This window comes from Cladophialophora immunda (assembly GCF_000835495.1).
Source record: "Cladophialophora immunda strain CBS 83496 unplaced genomic scaffold supercont1.5, whole genome shotgun sequence".
NCBI classification, from domain to species: Eukaryota; Fungi; Ascomycota; class Eurotiomycetes; order Chaetothyriales; family Herpotrichiellaceae; genus Cladophialophora; species Cladophialophora immunda.
This window is the reverse complement of record NW_015622545.1, coordinates 3,620,670-3,643,527: the sequence shown is the minus strand read 5'-3', so window position 1 is coordinate 3,643,527 and position 22,858 is coordinate 3,620,670. Positions and strand designations below refer to the sequence as shown.

At 54.6% G+C, this 22,858-nt stretch overlaps 11 protein-coding genes across 16 annotated transcripts; 6 read left to right on the top strand and 5 right to left on the bottom strand.

The window, feature by feature from the left end:
- Positions 1–553: 553 nt before the first annotated feature.
- PV07_09390 lies at positions 554–1,468 on the top strand. 2 transcript variants are annotated; one of them, XM_016396643.1, is made up of 4 exons: positions 554–682; positions 747–854; positions 1,012–1,039; positions 1,098–1,468. In XM_016396643.1, the coding sequence occupies exons 1-4, from the start codon at positions 597–599 to the stop codon at positions 1,137–1,139; spliced, it is 264 nt and encodes an 87-aa protein (XP_016246499.1). In that variant the 5' UTR covers positions 554–596; the 3' UTR covers positions 1,140–1,468. The 2 variants fall into 2 exon arrangements, with proteins under 2 accessions (XP_016246499.1, XP_016246498.1); XM_016396642.1 differs by having other exon boundaries at positions 747–1,039.
- Positions 1,455–4,986, top strand: PV07_09389. Of its 4 annotated transcripts, XM_016396638.1 has the most exons (5): positions 1,455–1,662; positions 1,722–1,997; positions 2,106–2,282; positions 2,339–2,658; positions 2,713–4,986. In XM_016396638.1, exons 1-5 carry the CDS (start codon positions 1,531–1,533, stop codon positions 4,604–4,606), a joined length of 2,799 nt encoding a protein of 932 aa, XP_016246494.1. In that variant the 5' UTR covers positions 1,455–1,530; the 3' UTR covers positions 4,607–4,986. The 4 variants fall into 4 exon arrangements, with proteins under 4 accessions (XP_016246494.1, XP_016246495.1, XP_016246497.1 ...); XM_016396639.1 differs by having other exon boundaries at positions 1,722–2,282; XM_016396641.1 differs by having other exon boundaries at positions 1,722–2,658.
- On the bottom strand, positions 4,677–6,321 carry PV07_09388 (proteasome subunit beta type-3). The gene is made up of 4 exons (XM_016396637.1): positions 6,170–6,321; positions 6,092–6,110; positions 5,585–6,039; positions 4,677–5,477 (listed from the first exon to the last, which is right to left on the bottom strand). Exons 1-4 carry the CDS (start codon positions 6,170–6,172, stop codon positions 5,334–5,336), a joined length of 621 nt encoding a protein of 206 aa, XP_016246493.1. The 5' UTR covers positions 6,173–6,321; the 3' UTR covers positions 4,677–5,333.
- A 163-nt stretch (positions 6,322–6,484) lies between these two features.
- On the top strand, positions 6,485–8,530 carry PV07_09387 (uncharacterized protein). Its single transcript, XM_016396636.1, has 2 exons — positions 6,485–6,839; positions 6,897–8,530. The coding sequence occupies exons 1-2, from the start codon at positions 6,703–6,705 to the stop codon at positions 8,260–8,262; spliced, it is 1,503 nt and encodes a 500-aa protein (XP_016246492.1). The 5' UTR covers positions 6,485–6,702; the 3' UTR covers positions 8,263–8,530.
- Positions 8,531–8,729: 199 nt separating this feature from the next.
- PV07_09386 (uncharacterized protein) lies at positions 8,730–10,147 on the top strand. Its single transcript, XM_016396635.1, has 3 exons — positions 8,730–8,909; positions 9,170–9,298; positions 9,575–10,147. The coding sequence occupies exons 1-3, from the start codon at positions 8,846–8,848 to the stop codon at positions 9,625–9,627; spliced, it is 246 nt and encodes an 81-aa protein (XP_016246491.1). The 5' UTR covers positions 8,730–8,845; the 3' UTR covers positions 9,628–10,147.
- Positions 10,148–10,305: 158 nt separating this feature from the next.
- On the bottom strand, positions 10,306–11,306 carry PV07_09385 (uncharacterized protein; the record flags this gene model as incomplete). Its single annotated transcript, XM_016396634.1, has 3 exons — positions 10,306–11,031; positions 11,143–11,222; positions 11,285–11,306. 3 exons carry the CDS (start codon positions 11,304–11,306, stop codon positions 10,306–10,308), a joined length of 828 nt encoding a protein of 275 aa, XP_016246490.1.
- A 135-nt stretch (positions 11,307–11,441) lies between these two features.
- PV07_09384 (uncharacterized protein) lies at positions 11,442–12,953 on the bottom strand (the record flags this gene model as incomplete). Its single annotated transcript, XM_016396633.1, has 1 exon — positions 11,442–12,953. The coding sequence occupies one exon, from the start codon at positions 12,951–12,953 to the stop codon at positions 11,442–11,444; it is 1,512 nt and encodes a 503-aa protein (XP_016246489.1).
- A 210-nt stretch (positions 12,954–13,163) lies between these two features.
- On the top strand, positions 13,164–14,574 carry PV07_09383 (uncharacterized protein). Its single transcript, XM_016396632.1, has one exon. It carries the CDS (start codon positions 13,574–13,576, stop codon positions 14,360–14,362), a length of 789 nt encoding a protein of 262 aa, XP_016246488.1. The 5' UTR covers positions 13,164–13,573; the 3' UTR covers positions 14,363–14,574.
- On the bottom strand, positions 14,556–15,471 carry PV07_09382 (uncharacterized protein). Its single transcript, XM_016396631.1, has one exon. It carries the CDS (start codon positions 15,204–15,206, stop codon positions 14,631–14,633), a length of 576 nt encoding a protein of 191 aa, XP_016246487.1. The 5' UTR covers positions 15,207–15,471; the 3' UTR covers positions 14,556–14,630.
- A 2,539-nt stretch (positions 15,472–18,010) lies between these two features.
- Positions 18,011–20,366, bottom strand: PV07_09381. 2 transcript variants are annotated; one of them, XM_016396630.1, is made up of 4 exons: positions 20,112–20,366; positions 19,073–20,060; positions 18,818–19,018; positions 18,011–18,720 (listed from the first exon to the last, which is right to left on the bottom strand). In XM_016396630.1, the coding sequence occupies exons 2-4, from the start codon at positions 19,907–19,909 to the stop codon at positions 18,229–18,231; spliced, it is 1,530 nt and encodes a 509-aa protein (XP_016246486.1). In that variant the 5' UTR covers positions 19,910–20,060; positions 20,112–20,366; the 3' UTR covers positions 18,011–18,228. The 2 variants fall into 2 exon arrangements, with proteins under 2 accessions (XP_016246486.1, XP_016246485.1); XM_016396629.1 differs by having other exon boundaries at positions 19,073–20,366.
- Positions 20,367–21,142: 776 nt separating this feature from the next.
- PV07_09380 (uncharacterized protein) lies at positions 21,143–22,409 on the top strand. Its single transcript, XM_016396628.1, has 2 exons — positions 21,143–21,225; positions 21,352–22,409. The coding sequence occupies exons 1-2, from the start codon at positions 21,203–21,205 to the stop codon at positions 22,310–22,312; spliced, it is 984 nt and encodes a 327-aa protein (XP_016246484.1). The 5' UTR covers positions 21,143–21,202; the 3' UTR covers positions 22,313–22,409.
- The last annotated feature ends 449 nt before the right edge of the window (positions 22,410–22,858 follow it).

The following is a 22,858-nucleotide window of genomic DNA, read 5'->3' as shown; positions in this document are numbered from 1 at the left end:
CTGACCGCCTGAACAGGAGTATGAGAGGTCTCATTGTGCTGCCACTTTTCGAACTTCCTCACGGTGGATACGCCGCGAACCGCTGACACCTTCGCCGCGAGCGTCCTTTGCTCCTCACACTCCCTACGCTCTCCTCAACATCATCATATATTCCTGCGGCCGAAGCTGATTATCGTGCCGGATATCAATAGACCGCCAACGATTGACATGACCACGGCGGGTACTTGGAGGACTGCTGAATGTGCCACCAGGACGGGGCAGAGCTGTTCTGTCTGTTCTGTTCTGTTCTGTTCTGTTCTGTGTCGGCATATGCGCACATCAAGTGTGTTCTTGCCCACATAACGTGCCAATCCTCTTTAGCTATTTGCGGACGGGGAGATGTTATTGCAGAAATTGACCCATGTTGAGAGATGGCTAGATGCGATGTGTCTGAAAGGGCCTGGCGTTTCAGGCCTCGGACGGGTGAGCACAGGGCGGCGTCACCCTCGACCGCAACGGGCCTGAGCGGGCGAGCAGTTCGACCACACCTTGGCATCAAGCACCCTGCAGCTACCGCGGACTCCAGCAACCACCACTGCCCTCACCCTAACGCCATCATGGCTACTTCGGCGCAATCCGACCAGGCTGCTTCTTCAGAACCCCAGTCGGATGCCTGGGAGAAATCAAAAGCGACCTTTCAAGGGTATGCGCATTGTTTCGATTTCGCGCATGCAAAGACGTGAGGTCGAACTAACGAGTTGCTTCAGGAAACGAAGCTCCGAGTACTACGACCCCTGCCAGGAGTTTGCGAACAAGAGTATAAAATGCATGCACCGAAACAAAGGAGACAGGGAGATGTGCCAGGACTACTTTAAGTGCGTTTCCCCCTTTGCAACAGGAGCGGGACCACGCGCAGAAAGAGACGACAACAAGCCCGTCTTCAGGGTGGTCTGGTCGGGCAGCGATGGGACTGCGTCGAGCGCGAACAGCGGCCTCAGAGATCTAGGCTGACAGCAGGGTTTACACGGACAGAGCTTACCGCGACTGTAAAAAAGAATGGGTATGACAAAAGCTCAGGTTCAACCGCTTTGCGCAAAAACACTGACGAAAACGATCAGACTGCCAAACGGAGGGCGGAGGCAGGTTCGTGGTTTGGGTGAGCACCGGTCATGCTCCTTGGTGTCTCTGGGTGGGAAACAGGAGGACTGTACAAAAGCAGAATTGATACCCTCTGTCGAAGCATAGCGTGGGAGTACTCTGTATACATCAGCGGCTCAACATGGTACGAACGCTGATCAGTGGTCGACGGCATTGTAAGATTAGGTAGAAGCGCTGAGAGATGTATCTGCTTTCCACTCGAATACTCCCGGTTCAGAGAGTGCGCAGAGCCGGCCTGGGTCTGTGGTAGCCAATACGTGAAGCTCACCAGATCTCCGTTGGCAGGTTCCGCAAATCTTCTTGCATTTCAGCCTTGTCCACACAAATTTCCCCGCATCGCAACTTCGCGCTCGTAATTTCTTCTCGAGGCATGGCCCCGTCATCCCACGAATAATGTCCGATCCGAGTGTCAGCGAGCGAAGAATACGGCCGATCCAAGATGCCATTGCGAGTGCCAACTGGAAGCAGGCCCTGCAACTTTGCGACAAATGGTTCAAGAAAGGCGAACGCTCTGACAGGTTTCTGGTGAGGGTTCTCCCGTCTCACTCACTTCGTGAGCACTCTCTCTAACCTCGCGGCAAAAGGCCTTGAAAGCCTTCGTCCTGGTAAACCAGCCGGACAAGACTCAACATGACCGAGGTCGAGAGGAGGTCTTGGACCTCTGCAAGCGCACGCCCGCCATTACAGAGCCAGAAGCCATCTACCAACTCCAACATGCGCTCAAGACCCTGTCACTCCACGACGAAGAGAGCCCCAAACTCTGGGAGCGAGCCCTCGGCGCCAGAAAGGATGATAAGGACTTGTACATGAGATGGCTCAACCAAGCAGTTGCAGACAACAACTGGAAGAGTGCTCAAAAGGTGTGAAGACCAGAAAAAGAAATAACCAAGAACACAAAAACCATTCCACCGCACAACACAAGCAAGAAAGGGGAACTGGCTGACATGGGGGGCCCCAATATCCGACAGGCCACCATGGGTTTGCGAAATTCCTTCTCCAAGGAACGAGACTACGAGTTCTGGAATATCCTCATGTGCTATCTGATACATATGCAACCAGACCTCCCGGACAAGGACCGCACCTTGTTCGGGACGCTTGCGTATCGCATGATCTCGAAAGCCGCTGAGGCCATACCTATGAATGATGTGAGCCTGAGACCGGTCTTGGTAGAAGGCGTTGGAAAGATCTGACGTGCCAGCAGGCGCAAGCATCATCCCCAGGAAAGGCGATCTCGGAACCGGAGGAGATTGCGTTACTGGCACAGGTCTTCAACTCCACGGGCCATGTGGGAGAGACGGTCAAGCTCTTGCAGGGACAGTCGCTGAACATGGCGTCCCGAGTCGGCAAACGCGACCCGCAATTGGTGCTGTCTCTGCTGCTCGAGTCTTTGGAAGCCTCGGAGCAATGGGACGAGGCATTCAAGGTGTGCCAGGATCTGCTGTCCGAGTCTGAATACCAGTCAGATGATCGGATATGGAACCTCTGGCTCAAATCACGATCGAAATCGTCGGGAGCCGATGGGTCAGGAAGCTCAGAAGACCACACGTGGATGACATGTCGCTGACGTTCATACAGGCTGGAAGCGAAATCCAAAGAGCTCCTCGAATCTGTTTGCAGCACCCGGCCAATTGTCCGCGCGGCTTACCTCGCAAAGCTGAATCTTCAGCAAAGCCAGAACGATGGGGCTGAGCAGGATGACCTGCTGGAAACTTGCAAGGAGTATTTTGAAGCGTTTTCATCCAAAGGGTTTTGTTTCGATGATTTAAAGGAGCCTCTTCGGCAGCTTGACACCCCTCACTTCGACCGATTCAAGCAAATAGTCTCTGGCCACGAAGGGAATCTAGCAAAGCTGTTCGACCTCAAGCTCGCGTACAGCACACTCCCACCCGACGCCTCCAGATCGGATCTTCTAGATTTCGCGCACAGAGCACTGCAGATATACCAGACATCACTGTCCGAGAGCCCTTCATGCCCGGAGGCTGCCCTTCTCGCGGTGCTGGCAATCCTCCGACTTGCCAACGGCAAAAGCTCTCCTTCCATCGTTCTGTTTGCCCTCATACTTCTTCAAGTCGCCCGCTCAAAATTCGAAGACTACTACATTCTGACGATCCTGCTTGTTCAGCTCCAGTCCCATCTCGGACTGCTGTCTTTAGGGATGGAGAACTTTGTGAAACTCAGCGTCAAAAATCTCCAGTGGGAAACAGTGGGACATTTGATCCTCACGAGGATATCGTCGTTACACCCCGCCTCGGGTACGGAACTGCAGCAAGATTTCGAACCACTTTTGGCCCTCGAAACAGGACTCACGGTTCTTGAGAACGCGGATGGCGCCTTGGTGCGTGGAATCCGCGAGGGGTTGAGGTTCAACAGCTACTCCAACATCTACAACAGCGTCAAGATGCGGTCGGAGATTGAGAGGAGCATGAACAAGCAGATCTATGCCATCGAGGAACGGAAGGTCCGACGATGGCGAGGAGAGCCTGATGACCACACGGTCTTACCATTGACAGATTCCTCAAAGCCGCTTGTCGACAAGCGGGATTTCGGGTATATGCCCAGCTATCGCAAAGATGATGGGCAGCTGCTGGCGGGCTTTCGATGCGGACCTCTCCCAAAAGAGAGATGGATTCACGCCATGGCGCTTTTCGACAACATAGCCACCTATCTGAAAGCAGAGACGGCGTCGCAGACTTCCCTGGCCGCTACGACGTACGAGAATCTGAAACAGGCGCAGCAACATGTATCCTGGCCCGCTACAGATGATCTATCGACGGAAATGACACAATTTGAACTGGCCAATCTAGAATGCCACAAGATTCTCGCCCAGGTGATAACTCTGTTCAAAGAAGGGAGCGCCAACATGGCTGCTGCATCTCAACAGAACAATACCAAAACCCTTCCAGATCTCTTCTCGGACCTCAAAACCTGGCTCTCCTCCGCCCTTACAAGCCGCAAGGACGGTCCTGCTGGATCGGACGTCGCAGGAATCCGGGTGCCAACCTGGGAAGACCTGCACGGAAGCGTCACGCAACTCGAGACGTTGCAGGTCATTGCCAACCTCACCTCCCTCGTGTCCAAGAAAGCGCAAAAGCCCGCAAAATCCTCCAAGGCGACTTCTCCCGGATCGGTCTCCAAGGAGGCGGTCTCCGAGATCCAGTCGCTCGTCACCGAGCTCGAGGCCCAGATCCTCGCAGACGCCAGGGCGTTGAAGTCCGCCATCAACGAGCCAGGCGTGCTAGGCAGGCTCGTGGACCTGGGCATGGCGCGACGCGGCAGCGATGGTGACGGTGTCGGGAACGCTCAAGGAGACGACGCCCTCCCCCCTGGCGATGAGAAATGGGAGGGTCTGGTCGAAAGTATCTGCGACGAAGTCACCATGGAGACTATCTGTGGGGCGATCAAAGGTAGCTGGGACGATGCGCTCGATGGGGTGGTGGGTGGGAAGGGCAAGATTCGGGTCGGGAAGTAAAGTTGGGAGGGTGGCAAGGACGACAATCAGAGAAGACAGACAACGAGGGGGGAGAGGCGCAGCCAGGTATGGATGGATAGAGAGATGGGTCAAGAGAAGCCATGAATGACGGACAACAATGGTAGAAAAAGCAAAACTTGTCCTCTCTGTCGCAGTACTGTCTTCTGGTTCTCCCGCTTCTCTCTTGCCTGACCCTCTCCTTTGGAAGGTGTTGTTTAGTAGGTACCCAGTACGTACTCTAGTCCTTTCAACGGGAGGTCCGTCTTTCAGACATCCCCGGCCCCCTAGGTACGAGGTACTTACGGCACACATAGCCATGTATGCCCTTTCCCTCCTCACCCGTGTGTTTCGGTTCCTTGTCTCTCAAGACGGATGGACGGTCAGACAGTAAGATGGCGAGATGGTCAGCCAGCCGAGGGCGAGGAGCATAGGAGTCTTTCCCCAGCGACTAGCTGGCTAGCTTGACGAACGTCATGTTCCACCGAGAAGGGGGTGCAGGGAGAAAGAGAAGGAAAAAAGGGAAGGGCAAGGAAAAGAAACAGGAAGAGACAGAGCGATCACAACGCCCCAAGTGTTCCATTCAGGGAGAGCCATAGGAACGCCATTTGCCGTTTGCCGTTTTCCATATGCCATATGCTGTTCGCGCACGTGCCCGGACCATCCATCCACCATCTGCGTCCCTTTCCACACACGACACAGACTCGAGGACCCGGTAGTCTAGTCTACTCTAGTCTTGCCGCCCCTTGAGGAGTCTCTTGGTCACCTTGTCCTTCTCGATGATGTAGACGTGAGCACCCCATCCCGACAGAGCGTCTCTGTCCACGGCGTTTAGCAGGGCTTGGGAAATGGTTTCGAAGAGGTCCTCGGGTTCCTGGTATCAAGCATTGTTAGATTTGAGATCTGGGAAACAGCGGAGGAAGATAGGGTATGCCGTGAAATGCAGGACTCTATTCCGCATGGATGTTGGATGTGGCTCACCAGATCCGGCTCCCACAGTCCTTCACACGTCCCGAATAGTTGGTCGCTCGCCGTGCCCGACACGATAAAATCCTTTGCAAAATCAATGCAGCCTATACTGTCGAACCCGCAGATGAAGGGTTTGCCCGTTGTATGATTTATCCCTGCAAGCACTGGGCTCACAAACCAAGGTCCAAACCGCTTCTCGTACAGTGAACTGCTGACAAGGTTGGCCAGTGTCTGAGGGGAAATGTTTCGTTCTTCGCGTAGTCGATACATGTTGACCTTGTATCGGAAGGTGTCGCTGACTGTCTGTACGTCGGTCGCCAGACCCGTCAATCCGAGAAAGACGCTGGGAGCATAGTTGAAGATCTTGGGGAAGTTGTTGGACACCGTCAACGCCTGCATGCCCAGTCGCAAGTCGCAAGCTATGGCAACACAGTCCTTGCCGACCATTGCAACGCACGCGCCGCCATCTGGGATATAAGTCAGAGGGTGTAAAAGAAGAGAGGCAAGGGGAGACAGTACTGATGTCGAATGGAGAGCTCTGTGGTGGATTGGTTAGCATTGAATTCCGTTGGCATTTTGATGCTGAAGATTACTTACCATCTTGTGGAAGCGAAAGATTCGATCAGATTAGAAGCAGAGGAATTAGGGGGGTCAGACAATAGAGCGTCAAGTTGGTGGTGGATGTGATTGACAGGGCCTGGGATACTGATCTCGAAAGTCGGAGAGGGATGCGCAGGCACAAAATGCAAACGCGTTTCCGCAGGCACAAGGCTGATGCCCGAGTGAGGCTCAAACTGGAGAAGATGGCGCTAAGAGCTACAGGGCCCAATGGGCGGCCAGCTTAGCTAATTCCTCCGCCATGACGCCGACCTGCTTGCCTGCGCACGCCTGCGATGCTCATCTTCGCCGCCCCTGCGGAGTCGTTAGTAAAGCCCAGGGCAGCATCCAACCCATTCTATGCACATTACACCCACGACCTAATCCGGTCGCCGCAACACTTCTAGACACTTCTACTGAACAATCTATTCGGCTTCCAACGCCCGACCAACACAGTCACTGTCCACCTTCCACGCAACATAAGAGAGACTCCCTCTACGCTACCCCACCAGGCAGTCGCCTGACGATCTACCATGGCTTCTCACGTAGTGGTGATAGACTCGACGGCTCGAAGGGCCACGATCAAGACTACCCCGGGCAAGAACCTCAGTGAGGTTCTCGAAGAGGCGTGCACGAAGTTGGGGGTCAACGCTGCTCAATATGGATTGAAGTGAGTTCGCTCTGGTCACGCCACGCACCACAAGGTTGACTAACGGTTCCTTTGCAGACATAATAACAAACCTGTCGACATCTCCAGAACGATTCGACTTTCGGGTCTGTCATCAGGCGCAAAACTAGAACTGGTTCAACTCTCCAAATCCGCCGGCGTCGTTTCAATAGCCTTGCAACTCCCGGAATCAGAAGCAAGAGGTGTACCCAATGCCAGACTCACGGACAAGTTCCCTAGTTCAACCACACTATGGCTTGTGCTCAGGAAATTCGAAGCCGGCGTCGCGGGGGGAGGTGCTAGCGGTCCCTGGAATTTCACTGCCAGAGGGGTACCAGCTGTGAGTCAAGGCAGTGGCGGTGCGGGCAGACTGTATTACGAACAGCCGGTGATACAGGTCATGAATAGAGAATTGGCGTCGTTTACGGACCTACAAAAGTCTCTAGCACAACTGGGTCTCAACAGCGGCTCGGCTCTTTTGAGGTTGAGTTTCCGGACGACCGAAACTCCTCTAGAAGAGGCCATGGCTCAAATACAAAGCTATTTCGATTCAGTCGAGGGAACAGGTGCCCAACCGCCGCGCCAACAAGAGACTCCATCCTCAAGAGAGACACCGGCTGGATCAGCCGAGACACAGCCAGAGTGGAAAGAGGAGCGGCCTTCGCAGCCAGCTCCTCAGCCTCAACAAGAAACATCCGCATCATTACCCTCACAACCCGAAACTGTGACTTCGTCAACAAGTCGTCCCGTCTCCGTCTTCCGGCCGCCAAGCTCATCCACTCCGTCCGCCGCCATGATGTCTCACAATGAATCGGACTATACGCCGACGGTAGAACACGCCCAGGTCCACCAAAAACTGTTGCAGCAGAACTCAAGAAACGTCCGATTACCGACAGAAGCCGAGCTTGCAGCCCAAGCCGAAGAAGAAGCGGCCAAATGGGCGGCAGTAAAGGAAGTCGAGATCAAAGTCCGGTTTCCCGATCAGAGTGCCGTCAGTGCCAGATTCGAACCGGCCGATACCGCAGCAGATCTCTACGGCTTTGTTCGAGAGTGTCTAGAAGAGCAGTACCGATCAGAGGCTTTCATGCTTCGAAATCCCGGTATCAGAGGGAAAAATGAAGTCATCCCAGACGACAGCGGCAAGAAATTAATCAAAGACCTTCAGCTCAAAGGTCGAGTCCTAGTCACATTTCAATGGGATGATCACAGAGCGAGCATTCAAGCGCGAAGTGTAAAGTCTGTTCTGAAGGTGGAGTTGAGGGAGCAGGCTCAAGAAGTGAAAGTGCAGGATCTCCCAACCGTGGATGTCGCGGCTGATGAGGAGCCGGGCATCAAAGTCAATGTGGGGACCAAGGAGACAAGTGAAGGGAGCGGAGAGGGAAAGAAGAAGCTGCCAAAGTGGTTGAAGGGCTTGAGCAAGAAATAGTCCACTTCGAGGAAAGCAGGTGTGTCGGGACTGCTGGAGTCGGAGTCACACATGATGGTTCTGAAGATTGGAATGTGCATTTGCTGAGACAGCTACTCAATACAGAGTGTTTCATGAGAGCGACTTACGAGACAATAGACGAGACAAAGATACCCCTGTTATGTGCAGACTTACTGCTGACAATAGCATGCACTATACGTCTGCGTATTTTGGTTGGCCTTGAGCGTGGAAAGAACCGACCGATAAGTGTACAAGGACAGATATTCCCCGCACATCACAGTATTGGTAGCAATCATCACTGAAGAATATGGGTGATATCCTGCAGCAGCAGTACCCCGTCAGCAGCCTCGTGGCGACTGACATGTGGCCTTCAGCCTCGTCAAGCACGAGGTTTATATCCGACAAACTCCGGGGCGCTAGTGAGCCGCCGAGGATTCCCCGCCCACAATCGCATTTTCAGTTTTGACAAGCAGCCCGTACGGAAACTGCGATTGGGAACTGTCTCAGCGAGTTCAAGTCGACAACGCACCACCTCATCTTTGTCGTTCACATTGCCCCTCGCCGACCACACAGGTCCTTCAAGATGCCTTCCGAAGTCACGGATATCAAGCAATTCCTCGAAATTGCCCGCAGAAAGGATGCCAAAGGTGCGGCCCCAAACGTCTCCCGAAGCTGCTGTGCTTCCCTCAATATCTCGCCTTCCAAGCCTAGGGACTGCGTCGCTAGTCCTCTTGCGCTCGATAGAGTCTGTTGGATCTACACAGTGTCCTGTCCATCCTCGGCCGCTCGCTGCCCTGAATACGTTACCCCAAGTCCACGCATTCGTGGACAGGCGCAACGGCAATATTTGCTATACAGTGAAGAGATTGTTCTGATCATCTGCTAATTCGGTTATTACGGCATATAGGCGCGCGCCTCAAGAAATCCCCCAAGTCAAAGGACATCAAGATGAAGATCCGGTGCAAGCGGTACCTGTACACCCTCATCCTCAAGGACTCCGACAAAGCAGACAAGATCAAGCAGAGTCTCCCACCTAGTAAGTTTGGCCATACCCCGCGCAGCTATCGAATTCGTTGTTTTTGGGAATTCTGGGTGCATCGGAACTGGAATGGCGTGAATCAGAGACACACGGGGGTCGACCGGAAAGAGACCAACTGGCAGAAGTGAGGAGGGAGCTGGGAAGCGTCAAACCCTCGAATCATTGGGGCTGAGAGACCCGACGCCTCAAGGAATCATTCATTCCCGTACCTTGCCAGGCAGATCATTTTTGGACATTGGACTCTGGCTAACAGTTTGTCTTCTCACCCTGCAGCGATGCCCTTCACTGAAATCGGCAAGAAGAACAAGAAGCCCAAGAAGAACTAAAAGTCTTTTGTTACAAGAAAGCTCGCATCAAGTGGCCGGAAGGGTAGGAGAACCGTGGAAGGCAACCACAGCCAGAGCGACGGCAGAAAAGAATTGTTTCCGTTTTCCTATGACCGATTACTGAAACGCAAATCAACAAAATGGGCTGGTGAGAGTATGGAGTGTCTAGGCTTTGTAATGACACGATACAAGATCAAACGAATTGAACTAGACATGACCGAAAGGGCCAAGGGCATCGCATTGCCGTCCTGTTGGGAAGTCAGAGGATCAGTGCGGGATGGATGGCTTGTCGAGGATGCATTGATGGCTAGCTAGGTAGTCAGGCACGGACGTGACGGTTCGACCTAGTTAGAACGAAAGAGATCACCCTCCATCATCCTTGGAATTTCACACAACACCCGGACTCTCGGTGGGACAGGACAAAGGCGTAGAAAATCACACGTCTAAAGTTGTCTACACACGGAGCACGAAAGACCCGAGGACTCTGCTCGTAATCGCCGCTCGTATCCGTCCTTTTCTATGCTGGCCTGCTCTTTGCTCTACGATTTATGCTCTTTACCCTGACATATGCCTTTTGCTCTATCCCTCTCCTCTATGACATGAGACTTTTCTGCCATCTAGAAGCAACCAGACGCAGAGCCACCTCGCGCATCCCATCCCTCGATCAACCCCGCGAGATTAACAGCACGCATATCCCGCCTCACAATAACCCGTAAGTAATCCCCGGCGCGCTGCGGCCGGATCATCAGCCTCGACGTGCACGATCAAATCCCCCAGCCCCGCGCGCGACAGGCGCAGCTCGTATTCCCCGAAGTAGCTGGGTGCTTCGCTCGTCTTGCGGAACGCCAGGCTCTCGAAGAGCGCCATGCTCCGCGAGTTCGTGCGGCCGATTTTCACGGATAGGTGGTCGAAACGGTGCCGGTCGCTATCGAGCGTCGGAGCAGCAGCAACAGGTCCACGGTGGTGCTGGGCGTCGTGGTTGTCGCCCGCCGCTTGCTGAAACTCGGCCAGGATCTCGGACTCGTAGTGCACAATGTACTTCAGAAACGCCAGGAGCGCGGCGCGGCCGTAACCCTGGCGCTGGTGGGCGGCTTCCGCGATCATGAGTTCGAGTTCCCCGACCAGAATCTCGCCGCCGTGCCCAGAGTCGTCGTCGGCAGTGGAGATGAAGAGGTTCACGTCCCCGATCATGGCGTCAATCTCGCATCGATATTGACGATCGAGCGGGTCTTTTCCTTCCTCTGCCTGCGCATGTGACTGCTGTTCGCGACGACCCACGCCGTCACGGTGGTGTGGCCGACAGATGATGAAGGTCAATTTATCCGCGTCGTCACGCCAGCTGCGTTGCATGGCGTATTCTTCTTCCAACGTCAAGGGCTCAGAGGCCGTGGCTTCCTGGATGTCCTGTGTTTCCCAACGAAATCAAAGAGTCAGAGAGGGTAACCGATCGCCTTGTGTAGAGTGAAAGGGTATAATGCCATGAGCCGAGCCCCGAGAGGCATCATCGATACGTACAGGATCCTTCATCCATCCATGGTATTTGGGCACATGGTGTGTAGAGTAGGGCACCAGGACCACCTTCGTCGTGGAGACGCCTAGTTTAAGACGGAATAATTAGAACTTCGCAAGGCGAAGGGTGTAAGTGGTGAATACTCACAAGTGTGTTCGTTAATCCGCATTGTCTAGATCTGTCCATCATAGCGTCATGATGCAAGTATCATTATCCTAGTACTGTACAAGGTCATTTGTGTTGATGAATTTTGTGATTTTGTAGGCGGAAAAGTTTCCGGCGTTTTGATACAGCCTCGCCACGATTACGCCGGATCATGAACATCGAACCTGACCACCTCAACCTCCAGCGTCTCTGCATCGACCAAGACAAGCTCTCCAGTTTCGTGGAACCGCGGCACCGCAATAAGTCGGACTTGCTGCCCGTCAGGACCATCGATAACCGTAGTATCAAATCTCGGCTGATTTCCCACAAAGAAGACATGGGGGCACTCTTCAATGACAAACTGATCGCGGTCTTGGAATGGATAGCACCACAGTGTATCTGGAGCGGTGGGCGCCCCACATCGCCATCGCAACAGGCTGGCCATGACTTCCAATCTCCCGTCTGCGTCTTTTCCGTCCGGTCCGCCAAAGTCCACGTACTTGAGGATGTCATCCACAGGCTGGCCGCTGTTGCCCATGAAACGCCATCCATCCACATCACCATCCCAAGGATTCGTCACGCTATCCAGCCATCCTGGCTCCTCCTCCTCCGGATCGGCGATGTTACTGGTGGCGTAGGCTCGAGAATACGGCAGGATGGCTGGATGGATGGGCTGTTGCGGTAAGCTTGCGTTTGCAGGATCTTGTTCGCCTGCCATGATTGTGATTGGTATGCTGGGCAGGAGTTCGGCAAGGAATCGGTCGAGATGAGCTGTGGGTGTGGGATTGTATGAAGCCGCGTCGTAGCCATACCTGCGATTGCCAGGTTTCTTGCCATCTTCGATCGACATCTGATGACCTGGGAGCAGATCGGAGGCGATTGAATTGCCTGCGATTATGAGGCGAGAGATTTGGCTGGCCTCCTCCCGATCGTCTTCGTCCAAAGCCTCGGCAAGCAAGAACTCAGAGAGAAGTGAGGTGTTCAGCGTGTCAGCTTCCGTCTCCGAGAAGTCAAGCCCGCTGATAAGGGCGATCTTCTTCCGTTGTTGATCGACCTCCATCTTTGTGTCTTCCTCATCGTCCCGTTCCCATCTTCTTGGCTGTCGTGGTAGGTCGGGGATGTGTATATCTAGCACATCAAAGTCTCCATTCGCGGTTTCGGTGCCCAGCACCGCAACTATGACGCCGGTGACCAGTAGATTACTTTTCAGCGTCGCTCCCGCCAGTCGAAGTCGACCAGATTCATCCTCCAGCATGACCTGTGTTTCTCCGTCGACATTCAAGTATGAGTGCCGTGGCGGCGCTCCTGCAACCCAATGCTCTTTCGATATATCCTCCAGGATATTTGGTTTCAACGGCATGTCCATGTAGATTGTCCCGACTACCCAGCACAACTGCCCTTGACGGACGTCCAACACTCTGTCCACTCTCTGTGCTTTCTCTCCTGCGATTTCAAAGTCGGCCCAGTCTTCTTCAGCAATCTTTTCTACCACAGGCTTCAGTTTGGCCAAGCGCAAAAAGTACATGTCGCCGAATTGCTGGTGGTACTGTTTGATGTTTCCTCGAGAGAGTCGGTAGGAATAGAGGGGATTGTAGGAGGATGGTGCCCTTTGTCTCTCGTCATATTTTTCATCCTTTTGCCAGGGCCGAAGGAGACTCTTTAGAGGAGCCATGTTCAGTAAGAGTTCAGAGACTGTGTCGGAATGGCCTCAGTTGCATGTATTGAGTGTGCCTTGAGAAGATGCCCACCGCGACATGGGAACGCGTGAAAGCGCGTCTCAATTAACTAATTCGCGACCGGATTAACTGCTCCGCCGTACACCGCAGTTCCCACGACGTGCCCAAGCACCAGGTCCTCACATTCTTCCACACTTTCACCACGGAATACCCTCATTGGTGACCCAGCCTGTTCTAAGCAAGGATTTTACCTTTTCGATATGCTGGTTTCAGCATCTACTTCGCTGAACGGCTCCCTCGCGTGCGAGCCCCATTCGAGACTCTGGTATCCGACTTGGCGCACTTGGGGATGGGCCTTCGGAGCAGTGGTTCTCGATTCAAGTACCAGAGATGCGCGGACAGCAGTCACGAGGGTTGGGCTAGAGGTGAGTTATGTGAGGACCTGAAGGAACTCAAGGGTTGCCAGTCTCTCCGCCATATATTTAAGTCGTTCACGTTCACGATGTAAGTGATTGTTCACCACATCTCGTCAAACGCCTCGACCCTCTAAATCAGCTTTCGACATCGGCTACTATTCCTCACAATCACAAGAACCCTTCCCCATCAATCACCAACGATGGCTATCAGAGTCTTCTCGACTGTCGCCGTGACCTTTACGCTCATATTCCAAGTGACGGCTCTCCCACGCCACATAGTCCCCACCAACAGAACGGGCTCAGTCCCAAGTGCGCCCTACCCTCGAAATACCACCGAAGAACCAGAGCCATGGGTGTGTCCGAACAAAGACGTTGAGCTCGACCCGGTAGAGTGCCCCCCTGGCACACCAGGTGGGATTCCGAAAGCAAAGGATCTCCACAAAGTCAGGATAGGGTGTAACGGCCTACGTTGCCCACACGAATGGGTTTGGTACGATGCGGGCTTGCCGAAATTCGAGCATACTTGTCCCCGACATGCAGTTGCAGCGGCCGCCAACTGGCGGAACTGGTGCTTCTTGGACCCCCCTTTCTACGTGCTCCCGAACGCGTGGTGTGCTACCGGGTCAGAACCCCTCGATTCGACGTTGGACGGCCCCAGCATTGAGAGGTGCTGTGGCGAGTGGGTCAGTGTCAACGACCCGTATTACAAAGACTATCCCACCGTGCAGAGGCCCGATCTCAGCGTCGTGGAGAACAAATTCGAAGACGGAGAGGAGATGCGGAAAGTGCTCAAGCCCGGAGCCTGGGAGTTCAATATTGACAATGGCTTCTGTCGGATGTGGATGTCGGAAAACGAGGCCCAGTACCAGTACTTCATGCAGAACCTGGCATCGTGGGACATTGACGATGCGGATTTGCTGGGCCATGGTGGCCCTCGGTTCAACATCAAGTGGGACAAGGACCAAGTCTGGGGGCACTTGCCGCCGTAAGGCTGGCATTGGTGGTTAGGAAACATCTGGTCTTGCAGTTCTGCAGGTTCGGAGTCGGGCTGAATTCAGACGAGCCAGGTCTTGCTTCTGTGACGAACGAAAGCTGAAGAAGCCTCCGGGAGAACGAGATGGGCGGAATCGGTTGAGCGGGTGTGTATTTAGCGCTGCGGGCGTCTTTGAAGCGTGTGTATTTCTATAGAAGAGCAAACTCTGATACGCAACCTCTACCATATTCGTCCCCCCCTTTCCCCATCATGCGCGTCTATGCCTATAGCTTCGCCTTGGCCCGAAGCCACATCCCATCAGCCTCTGCGTGAAGATTGCCCCGCCCATCCTCGACGACGCCGTGCACCCAGATCTTCCGCCCGTCGACCTTTGTGATCCACGCCCTGGCCATGATGGTGCCCGGCGTGGCGACGGGCTTCCTGTACGACACGTTCAGGGCGACCGTGAAGGTCGGCGCGCGGGTGGGCAGTTGCTGCCCGATGACGTTGCCCATGGTGCTGTCCAGCACGGTGGCGATGACGCCGCCGTGCAGCGTGTCCGGGTGCGCGTTCATGCCCGACCCGAACGTGTAGAAGCGCCGCACTTCGCCCGCCTGGTCTGGTTGTGCAGCGTCTGGTCGCGCAGGAGGCCGGTACATCGAGAGCAGGTGCGTGATGGTCGTGTCCGTGTTCCACGTCGCGGCCATCAGCGAGTGGCCGTGGCCCGGCTGCGTCAGCGTGCGAGACATGTTCACCCGCCGAAATGCCTGGTCTGTCAGGTGCGGTCTGCACCATGGTATCGCCTGGAAATGCTCCAGTGTCGCCTGGGGAGTCGGGCCTGGTCTGTCTGCTGAGCCCATGGTGCTTTGGGAGCCTGAATGGGAGTTGTTGTTGGGCAAGTAGTAGCTGGTGGCGGTATGGATATTGTGGCAATGGCGAGTTCTCAGCCTCTCACGACTTCATCTTCCAGGGCGTCGTTGTCTGGGTCCTGCTCCTTCGTTGCGCCCCGCTGTCCGTCTAGAGTAGTGCAGTGGTGTGTATGGATTGTTCCACGACGAGTGTTGTCATGGCCAGCAGGACGAAGGCGGGAAATAGACCGACTGATTGATGGATTGATTGTGTTCGCTAGAGCCGAGCAGATGCTGCGAGCCTCGTCTCAGTCTCTCCTGTGCGGTGTGATTTACCTCGGTACATGCCGCTTACGCGAGGTTCTGTAGACAACACCATGTCAACCAACCCCTTTCGCCGTTCGAGAACAACAAGGCCCGTTCCTGCTTCAAGGATCTGTGCTGTGGTCATTGGGCCTAGGATTCGAGCAGTGCTTCCGCCTTGTCCGCTTCTTCCCTCCCATGCTCCCTGTCTCGGTTCTTGCCTTTGTTCCGGTATCGATGTAACACCTGCTTTTTGGCGTTGTCTGTGGATTCAGAGGCCTTTTCCACTATCTCTTCTTGAACCTCCTCCGAGCTAGGAGTCTCCTCCTTCTCGGCATCTGGTTGGGTTTCCTCCGTCTCCTGCTCGATGGGACTCGTCCACTCACTCGCCTCGGACTTTTGATCTTCTTCCTGAGCGTTGGCCTCCTGGTGTTCGTCTTCCCCTCCGCTGAAGCGCACCTGCAGGTATTCGCCTTCGTCAAAGTACCTGGTCCCTCCCCAGACCCATTCGGGATGGCCCATGCCTCGCCCAATGTCCTTGACGGTCAAGGGCGGCACCGAGTCCTCCGGGAAGACACTCACAAATTCCTTCTCGCCGGTCAGAATGCGAGGGATGTTCTGCCGCGTCGAATACATGAGGCGTTCACTCCACCCTTGCTCTACGACCTGGACATTGTCCAGCCCGCGAATGTCGCTCCCTCGGTTTGACGCGCCGGCCGGTTTCGAAATGCCCACGACGGTGGGGAACGGGGCGATGCAGGTGAAGTCGAGCGCGTGGCGGTTGCACATGGCGCCCATGCCGTTGTCCACGGGGTCGTTGAAGGGCACCATGCTCTCGGTGAAGACGACCTTCTCCGCGCCTCGCAGCGAGATAGCGTACGCGGCCGTGCAGGAGTTCCAGCTCGACCGGAAGTAGATGCGGGTCTGGAAGTTCAGGTAGTCGTCCGAGTCCTCCTCCCAGATGGACATGTCGGGCTGCACGAATTCCGAGCGCGCCCACGGCGGCAGCACTGTCGGGTCGTCCGTCACGACGAACCTCCTGTCGAACTCCGGGTCGGTCTGCGCAGCGCAGTGCCCGAACCAGATGATGTCCCAGTAGTCTCCGTAAGGGGACAGGGGCTTCTCGTCTTCGGGCTGCACGGTGAGGAACCGCGTCGCTTGCGCTGCCTGCATCGCCTGGTATTTGATGGCCAGGTCCCAATCTGCATCGTCCTCAAACACAAGAGCGGACTGGATGTTGTCCCGGAGCATCTCTTGCATGACGTTCAAGTGCGCTCGCCAACACCCAGTGGCGCCGGCGTCCTGGGCGAAGCTCTATTCGAAACGCCCACAATGTCAGTTGTTTTGCTGATCGAAATACGACGTCCCTCAGCCAGTCTCAGCCGAGTAGGTGGGAAGATGCCTTACGTGTGGAAGAGCCTTGACCGATACATCCGCCCCTGAGACGCCGTCCCGGACCTCGAACGATATATTCGACAGCCGAGCCTGCAGACTGAACGCGTCCCGCTTGTCACTCCTCTCGGGCATGGAGATGACAAAGACCTTGGCAAAGCCCAGCGTCGAGTTCATGGCGTCGTCCATGTTGTCGCCGACCCCCTCCTCCTGCACCTGTGCCTGCTCGGCGGCCTCGTCGAAGAAAACGTCCGCGACCCGCACGTCCTCGATGGGGTCGGGTGGCTGCACGTCGTCGAACCGACTCCCACCGTTGACCCCGAGAGAAAGTGCCGTCCCTCCATCGTCGTCGTCGTAGTTGAACCGCAGACCCATCGACGCGTCAAAGTCCGGAAACGAGGGCCTGAATCGGGCGCCGAACAAGAACACGATCGTCAGTGTGATGGCGAAGCCGGCGATTTCGAATCGTGGGAACATGACTGGCTCCTTGGGGATATGGCGGGATATGCACCGCTACCTTGTCCCTACGTCGTAGTATCCTCACTCTTGAGATAGTAGTATCTGTTAGGCGGGAGCAATGAAAGCGAGTGTGTGTGTGTATGTGTGGGTGGGAGAGAGCTCTCCCTTTCCCGCGCGTTCCTGCTGGCGCGCTGGAATGTGTCAACTCCTCCCTTTCGCAGGGGTTCATGTCCGTCCTGAACCCCTTCATCGCGTCGTGCACAGACATGGCATGACATGGCATGTGTGGCGGAGGACTGATCCTGCGTTCGCCCGGTCGAGAACACCCCCCGGCTGCCCAGCCTTGTTGTATCCATATGTATTTGATACCTGAGCGCTGAGGGTGTAACGCACACTGGCGTCGTTGTAAAGCAGGTCCAAATGATCTGGGAACCATGCCCGCTCCAGCAAAGGTCATCATCGTGATCGTGGCTAGGGCATCTTCTTGTCTCAGGGCGGACGTCCGTCCGAGACAATTTTCCCTGCCGGACAGAATTCGAGCCCCTTGCGTTATTATGCTCGGGGAGAAAAATCGGTGCCATTCCACGACCACCCGCACGAAACCGCTGCTGGCATTGTGGGGGGATACTGAATGGAAAATGAAAGCATGGCTTTTGTCGATCATATGTCATCAAATTCCTGGGTTCTATGTATATTCGCTTGTACGCCACATCTAACATGTTATAAATATACAGTCAGGGTGTATTCCTCCCACGAATCCCTCCCCCAACGCCCAAAAGGAGTCTGACCGTGCGTCCACTGTAAACGTCCCGCCACGAATGTTCCCGCAGACAGACCACCGCTTTCCATTACTGCATTAGCTGACCGCCTGGGCCCCTTTTTACAGGTCCGGGCCACCACCGTCCTCATAGACAATGTTCTTCTGCGGCGGCTCCTTGTTATTGTCCGCACTATCAGAACTGCCAGCGGAATCCGTGCCCTCGCTGGCAGCAGCTTTCTTGGCGTCATCCAGCTCGTCCTCGGCCGGGTGCGAGAGGTCCGACTCGCACTTGACACTCTTGGGCGGCGCGGCCTGCCACCGGATCTTGCTTTGCCTGATGGCCGCGAGATCCAGGTCCTCCTCGACGCGCTGCACGATCTCCGTCGCGAAGCCGTACCGCTTCTTCGTCTGCCGCGACTCGTCGTCGTTGTATCCGATGTTCACGCTCGGCACTACCGCGATCCGTCCGTAGCCGTACTTCCAGAAATCCTTGCACAGGAGTAGCGGTTCACCCATGTGGCATTCGTCGTGGCGTGAGGCCCGGAACGTGATGTTGTGCCGGAGCAGGGGTTTGGCTGTAAAGACGGCGCCGCCGTTCCAACATGAGTAGACCTGAAGTGAGCCCATATTGTCAGTATCGACGGCGAGTTCGAAATATGTCATTGTTTGGGGCAGAAGTGAAATCAGTCGGCAAGGAACAGCTACTCACCTGGAATGGCAGCCTGGCTTCGAATCGAGTCTTCGTTCTGGGGTCGTTGCGGAAGAGTGTGTTATTGGGGTCAACTTTGCCGTCCTGGGGTGTGTAGACAAACATGTCGCCTGTCATGCCACGGGACGCCCCTAAGTCGTTGAAGTTTTCTCCGTGATTGGCCCAATCCATGCCACAGGTCATGTCAGCCTTTTGATAGACCTAGTGCATGATCGTTAGTGCCTTCGACCAGATCCGTCTCCACTGAAGACTCACCTTTTGGTAGATGAGTTCCAGAATATCATCCGTGCAGATCGCCGCATCATTCAAAAAGATAACCGTTGTGTCAGGGTCGTAGAGTTCCGGCTGCCGCACCAACGGGTCAAGTGCCAGATTTCGCAGAGCGGCCCATTCGGTGATGTAGTCATTGCCCTCCTTGAACGGGTCGACGTCGCTCGTGCTAAAGTAGTATGTGACGTTGAGCGTGTCCATTTCCTCGCGAATCTTCGCCAGGATCTCCATTGTACCGTCATTGGAATGGCGAGCAACAATGGATAGAACGCAGTCCTGTGGCCGAAGGAAGCGGATTGCCTCGACGACTGACGCCAGTAAGCGAGGCAAGATGGGTGCGCATTGATGGAGGTTGAGTGCAAAGAACCACCGTCTCGGCGGCGTGTCCCATCTCGTCGCAAAACTTCTCCGGCGGCGGAAGTTCTCATACCGTTCTTTCATTGGCAGGGGACATCGAAGTCGTGGGAAACGTCTGTCACTGGGGTCTGTGATGGCTTTGATGTAAGGTTCAATGATCCGCATTCTTTCTTCGTTCAATTCCGTGACTCCAGGCGGATCCCATGGTTCCGAGTAGAAGTTGAAGAGTCCATGCGTGGGACTGGTGTCGATCTCTTCGACGACATCGCTGAGTTCGAGATTGGAAGGGCGAACGGTGCCGTTGAGCCCAGCGGCTCGGTAGACCAATTCTTCCACCGCGCCGACTTTTGGTTGGTACGAAGTAAAGGGGCTGCCGAGGAAGGAAATAAATAGGATGCAGACTATCAAAATAGCCAAGTATGTCCTGTCTATACCTCGCGCAAACAACGCGAAAGGGAGGGCCATTATTGACCCTGTGACGCGGAGAAGTCGTAATTGACAGGAGGTTGAAAAGCCGGAAGGCGGGACACAACTGAGCCTAATTCGTCCAGTCTCGAGGTCTGCTGCGCCGGTTTTGAGTACTGTACCAGCAGATCAGGTTGGCAGGGATGGATCCCTGGAGGTTGTCAGCGGCTGCGACCACCGCTACCGACCTCTGTTGGCTCACCGAAATGCCGTATCACGGCTCTGGAAGACACCTATGATGGAAATTCGGACATCTCATCTCAGCATTCTCGAAGTTTGCAGACTGTACCTCGTACCCAGGGCTATTGCGAAGTTTGCTGCAGGACCCCCTTTTGTTGATCAAGCCTTTGTCTCGAATGGTACTAGGCGGTTCCACTGTCGCCTTCTTGATATTGCAGCTGCGGGCGCTAATCAGAAGAGCAGGGGTCGCGATTTGGCCATACTGAATCCGATTGAAGGAGCAGTCTGCAGTCTGCATGCCGACTCGTTATCTGCATCCAGCCTGGTCAAATGCTACCCGTATTGCCATATGCAGTAGTTCTTGGTCTCAAGCCTCCTGAAACCCATTGCTCACTGGCCCGTGACTAACTCTTGCTTTATACAGCCAGTCCAGGACGAGATGATCGCGCCAAGGTTATCCACAAGATCGTGACCATTAATCTCCGGGCAACGTGCCGTGACGGATAGAATTCAGGGTTTCTGGATGCTCATACGAGTAGGTCGGTTGCCCATAGCCTCGGAGCTCGCTTGGAGAGGGGTCAAGGAGATGCCGTCATCAGCGTTTTGCGGTCAAGTACGCAATGATTCCCACGGGGATCTGTAATTGTGGTGGTAGGATTGAATGTCAGTCTTGGGTTGAAGTGTCAACAGACAATTGCGCGGCCGGTCACCTACTTACCTTCGACAACAGTATCAAAGCCGGGTCGCGATATTCTGAGTTGAGAGACAGAGAAGTTTGGTAGGTGAGCATCATTCCTATGCAAGCGGTGGCTTCTGTCCTTTTCAAGTCAACGATCACTACGGAAGAAAACAGAGAATGTGCACGCCTTTTACGTGACCTGTTGCCTCCAATAGATGTAGGAGCAGACGCCATGCCTTCACCTTCATCGTAGAATGTCGCATTGGGGAAATTACGATCCGCTGTAGCGCTTTTACGGCGGACCTTAAAGGACTAAAGTGCAAACTGTAAATTTTTCGAAATCCCATGCATATCGGACTGATTGACTGACGATTCCCGTTCAGAATTCAAAAGCCCAGTTTGAAGAGGTGCACACCTAGAAGGTGAGGTGCAAGATGGGTCTAGCTGAGCCGAGAAAGTATGTGTTTCCATTTTCAACCAGGTTATCGAATACTATCCCTCTGTGATGGCAAGATAACAACAATCTGCGCTCATTGTTTGCAACTGTACTGGTCTCTGGGTCAATTCTAACTTACGTCGACAGGAGGCAAAAACTCTCTCACGATCCTCGGAACCTCGCGTGGTCCTCCCAGTCCTCTGCCACATCCTATGGCCACCGGCTTATGACCCAGCAAGGGTGGTCCCAGGGACAAGCACTCGGCAAGCGCACCACAACCTCCCGATACGGTGCTCCTAGCGATGCAGAACGCCTCGCGGCCGCTCACGTCGGAGTCCTCTTCAAAGATGACAATCTAGGTTTGGGCGCAAGGAGGAAAAGCGGGAAGGAAGCGGTTGAGAACCAGAAGGTTGGGCTGGATGCGTTTCAGGGCCTCTTGGGCCGATTGAATGGCAAGAGTGAGGAGGTGCTGAAACAGGAGGAAAAGAAGGTCGAAGACCGAAAGTTGGAAATGTATGCTCGCGGAAGATGGGGTGGCATGATCTTTGTGAGAGGCGGGGTATTGGTTGGCACTATTGAAGAGAACGGGCGAGTGAAAGACAACGCAGAGAACTCTCCTTTGGAGGACGATCAAACCCCGTCGGAGTCGGAGTCAGCTTCGCAGGCACAGGGAGAAGCTAGAAGCAAAGAGCGTGAAGAGCGACGGAGAATGAAGGAAGAGAAGAGGCAGCGAAAGGAAGAGAGGAGGAAACGGAGGGAAGAAAAAGTTTCGAGAAGAGCTGCGAAGAAAGCCAAAGACGACGCTCAAGCCCTGCCAGCCCATAAGTCTCCTCTGACTCAACCGCCTGATGAGCCTGTGTCGTCTGCTGCATCAGATGACGAAGCCATGAAGGCCCAAAGGCCAAACAAGCGAAAGCACAAGTCATCAAAGGATAATGTGGACACCGAGGGAAGGAACTCGTCGGTGTCGACGTTGATGGCGGCATCAAACAAACAGACCGTCACGGTGATGAAAACTGGCCGACACTTGCTTAGAGGGCGGAACATCCAGGCCAAGAAGATGGTGTTGGCAGATATGAAGGGACTGGACGAGATTTTCATGAGATGAATTTGTGAGAAGCTATTCTGAGCGTTCTTAAGCAATGGTATGGGCGTTGCATAGTAGACCTAGAGTCAGTCAATGGTATACAATCTTGGACAGCCTGCGCATTCCTGCTGTTCATTGACATTCCTGTAGATGAATGCGGTTCTGAGGGAAGTGACGATCGACCAGGAAAGGGATGACTTTGACCATCACGTCGAGGAGAGCAACGCAGTTCAGTAGTTCACCAGACCGACACTCATAGAACCACGGCCAACCAAGCCTGCACGCAATGGAATCTCCATCATCGACGTCCTCACGGCCTGCCTGTTTCCTACGCAATCTGATGTTGGTGATGGTGTCCGTCACCCTGAGTCAGGCGCATCCAATTACCCCAGGTCGACGATCGACCTTATCACGTCGCAATTACGGATACACGAGCATCAGGAGGAGATGTCGAAGGTCGATCAGGCCGATCAGGTCATATTCGACCCAAGTGATGCGATGACATCGCGCTGCAACATCGCGCGTCACGTCGTGGCTTCGTGTTCGTGAGATGGGCATCTATTTTCC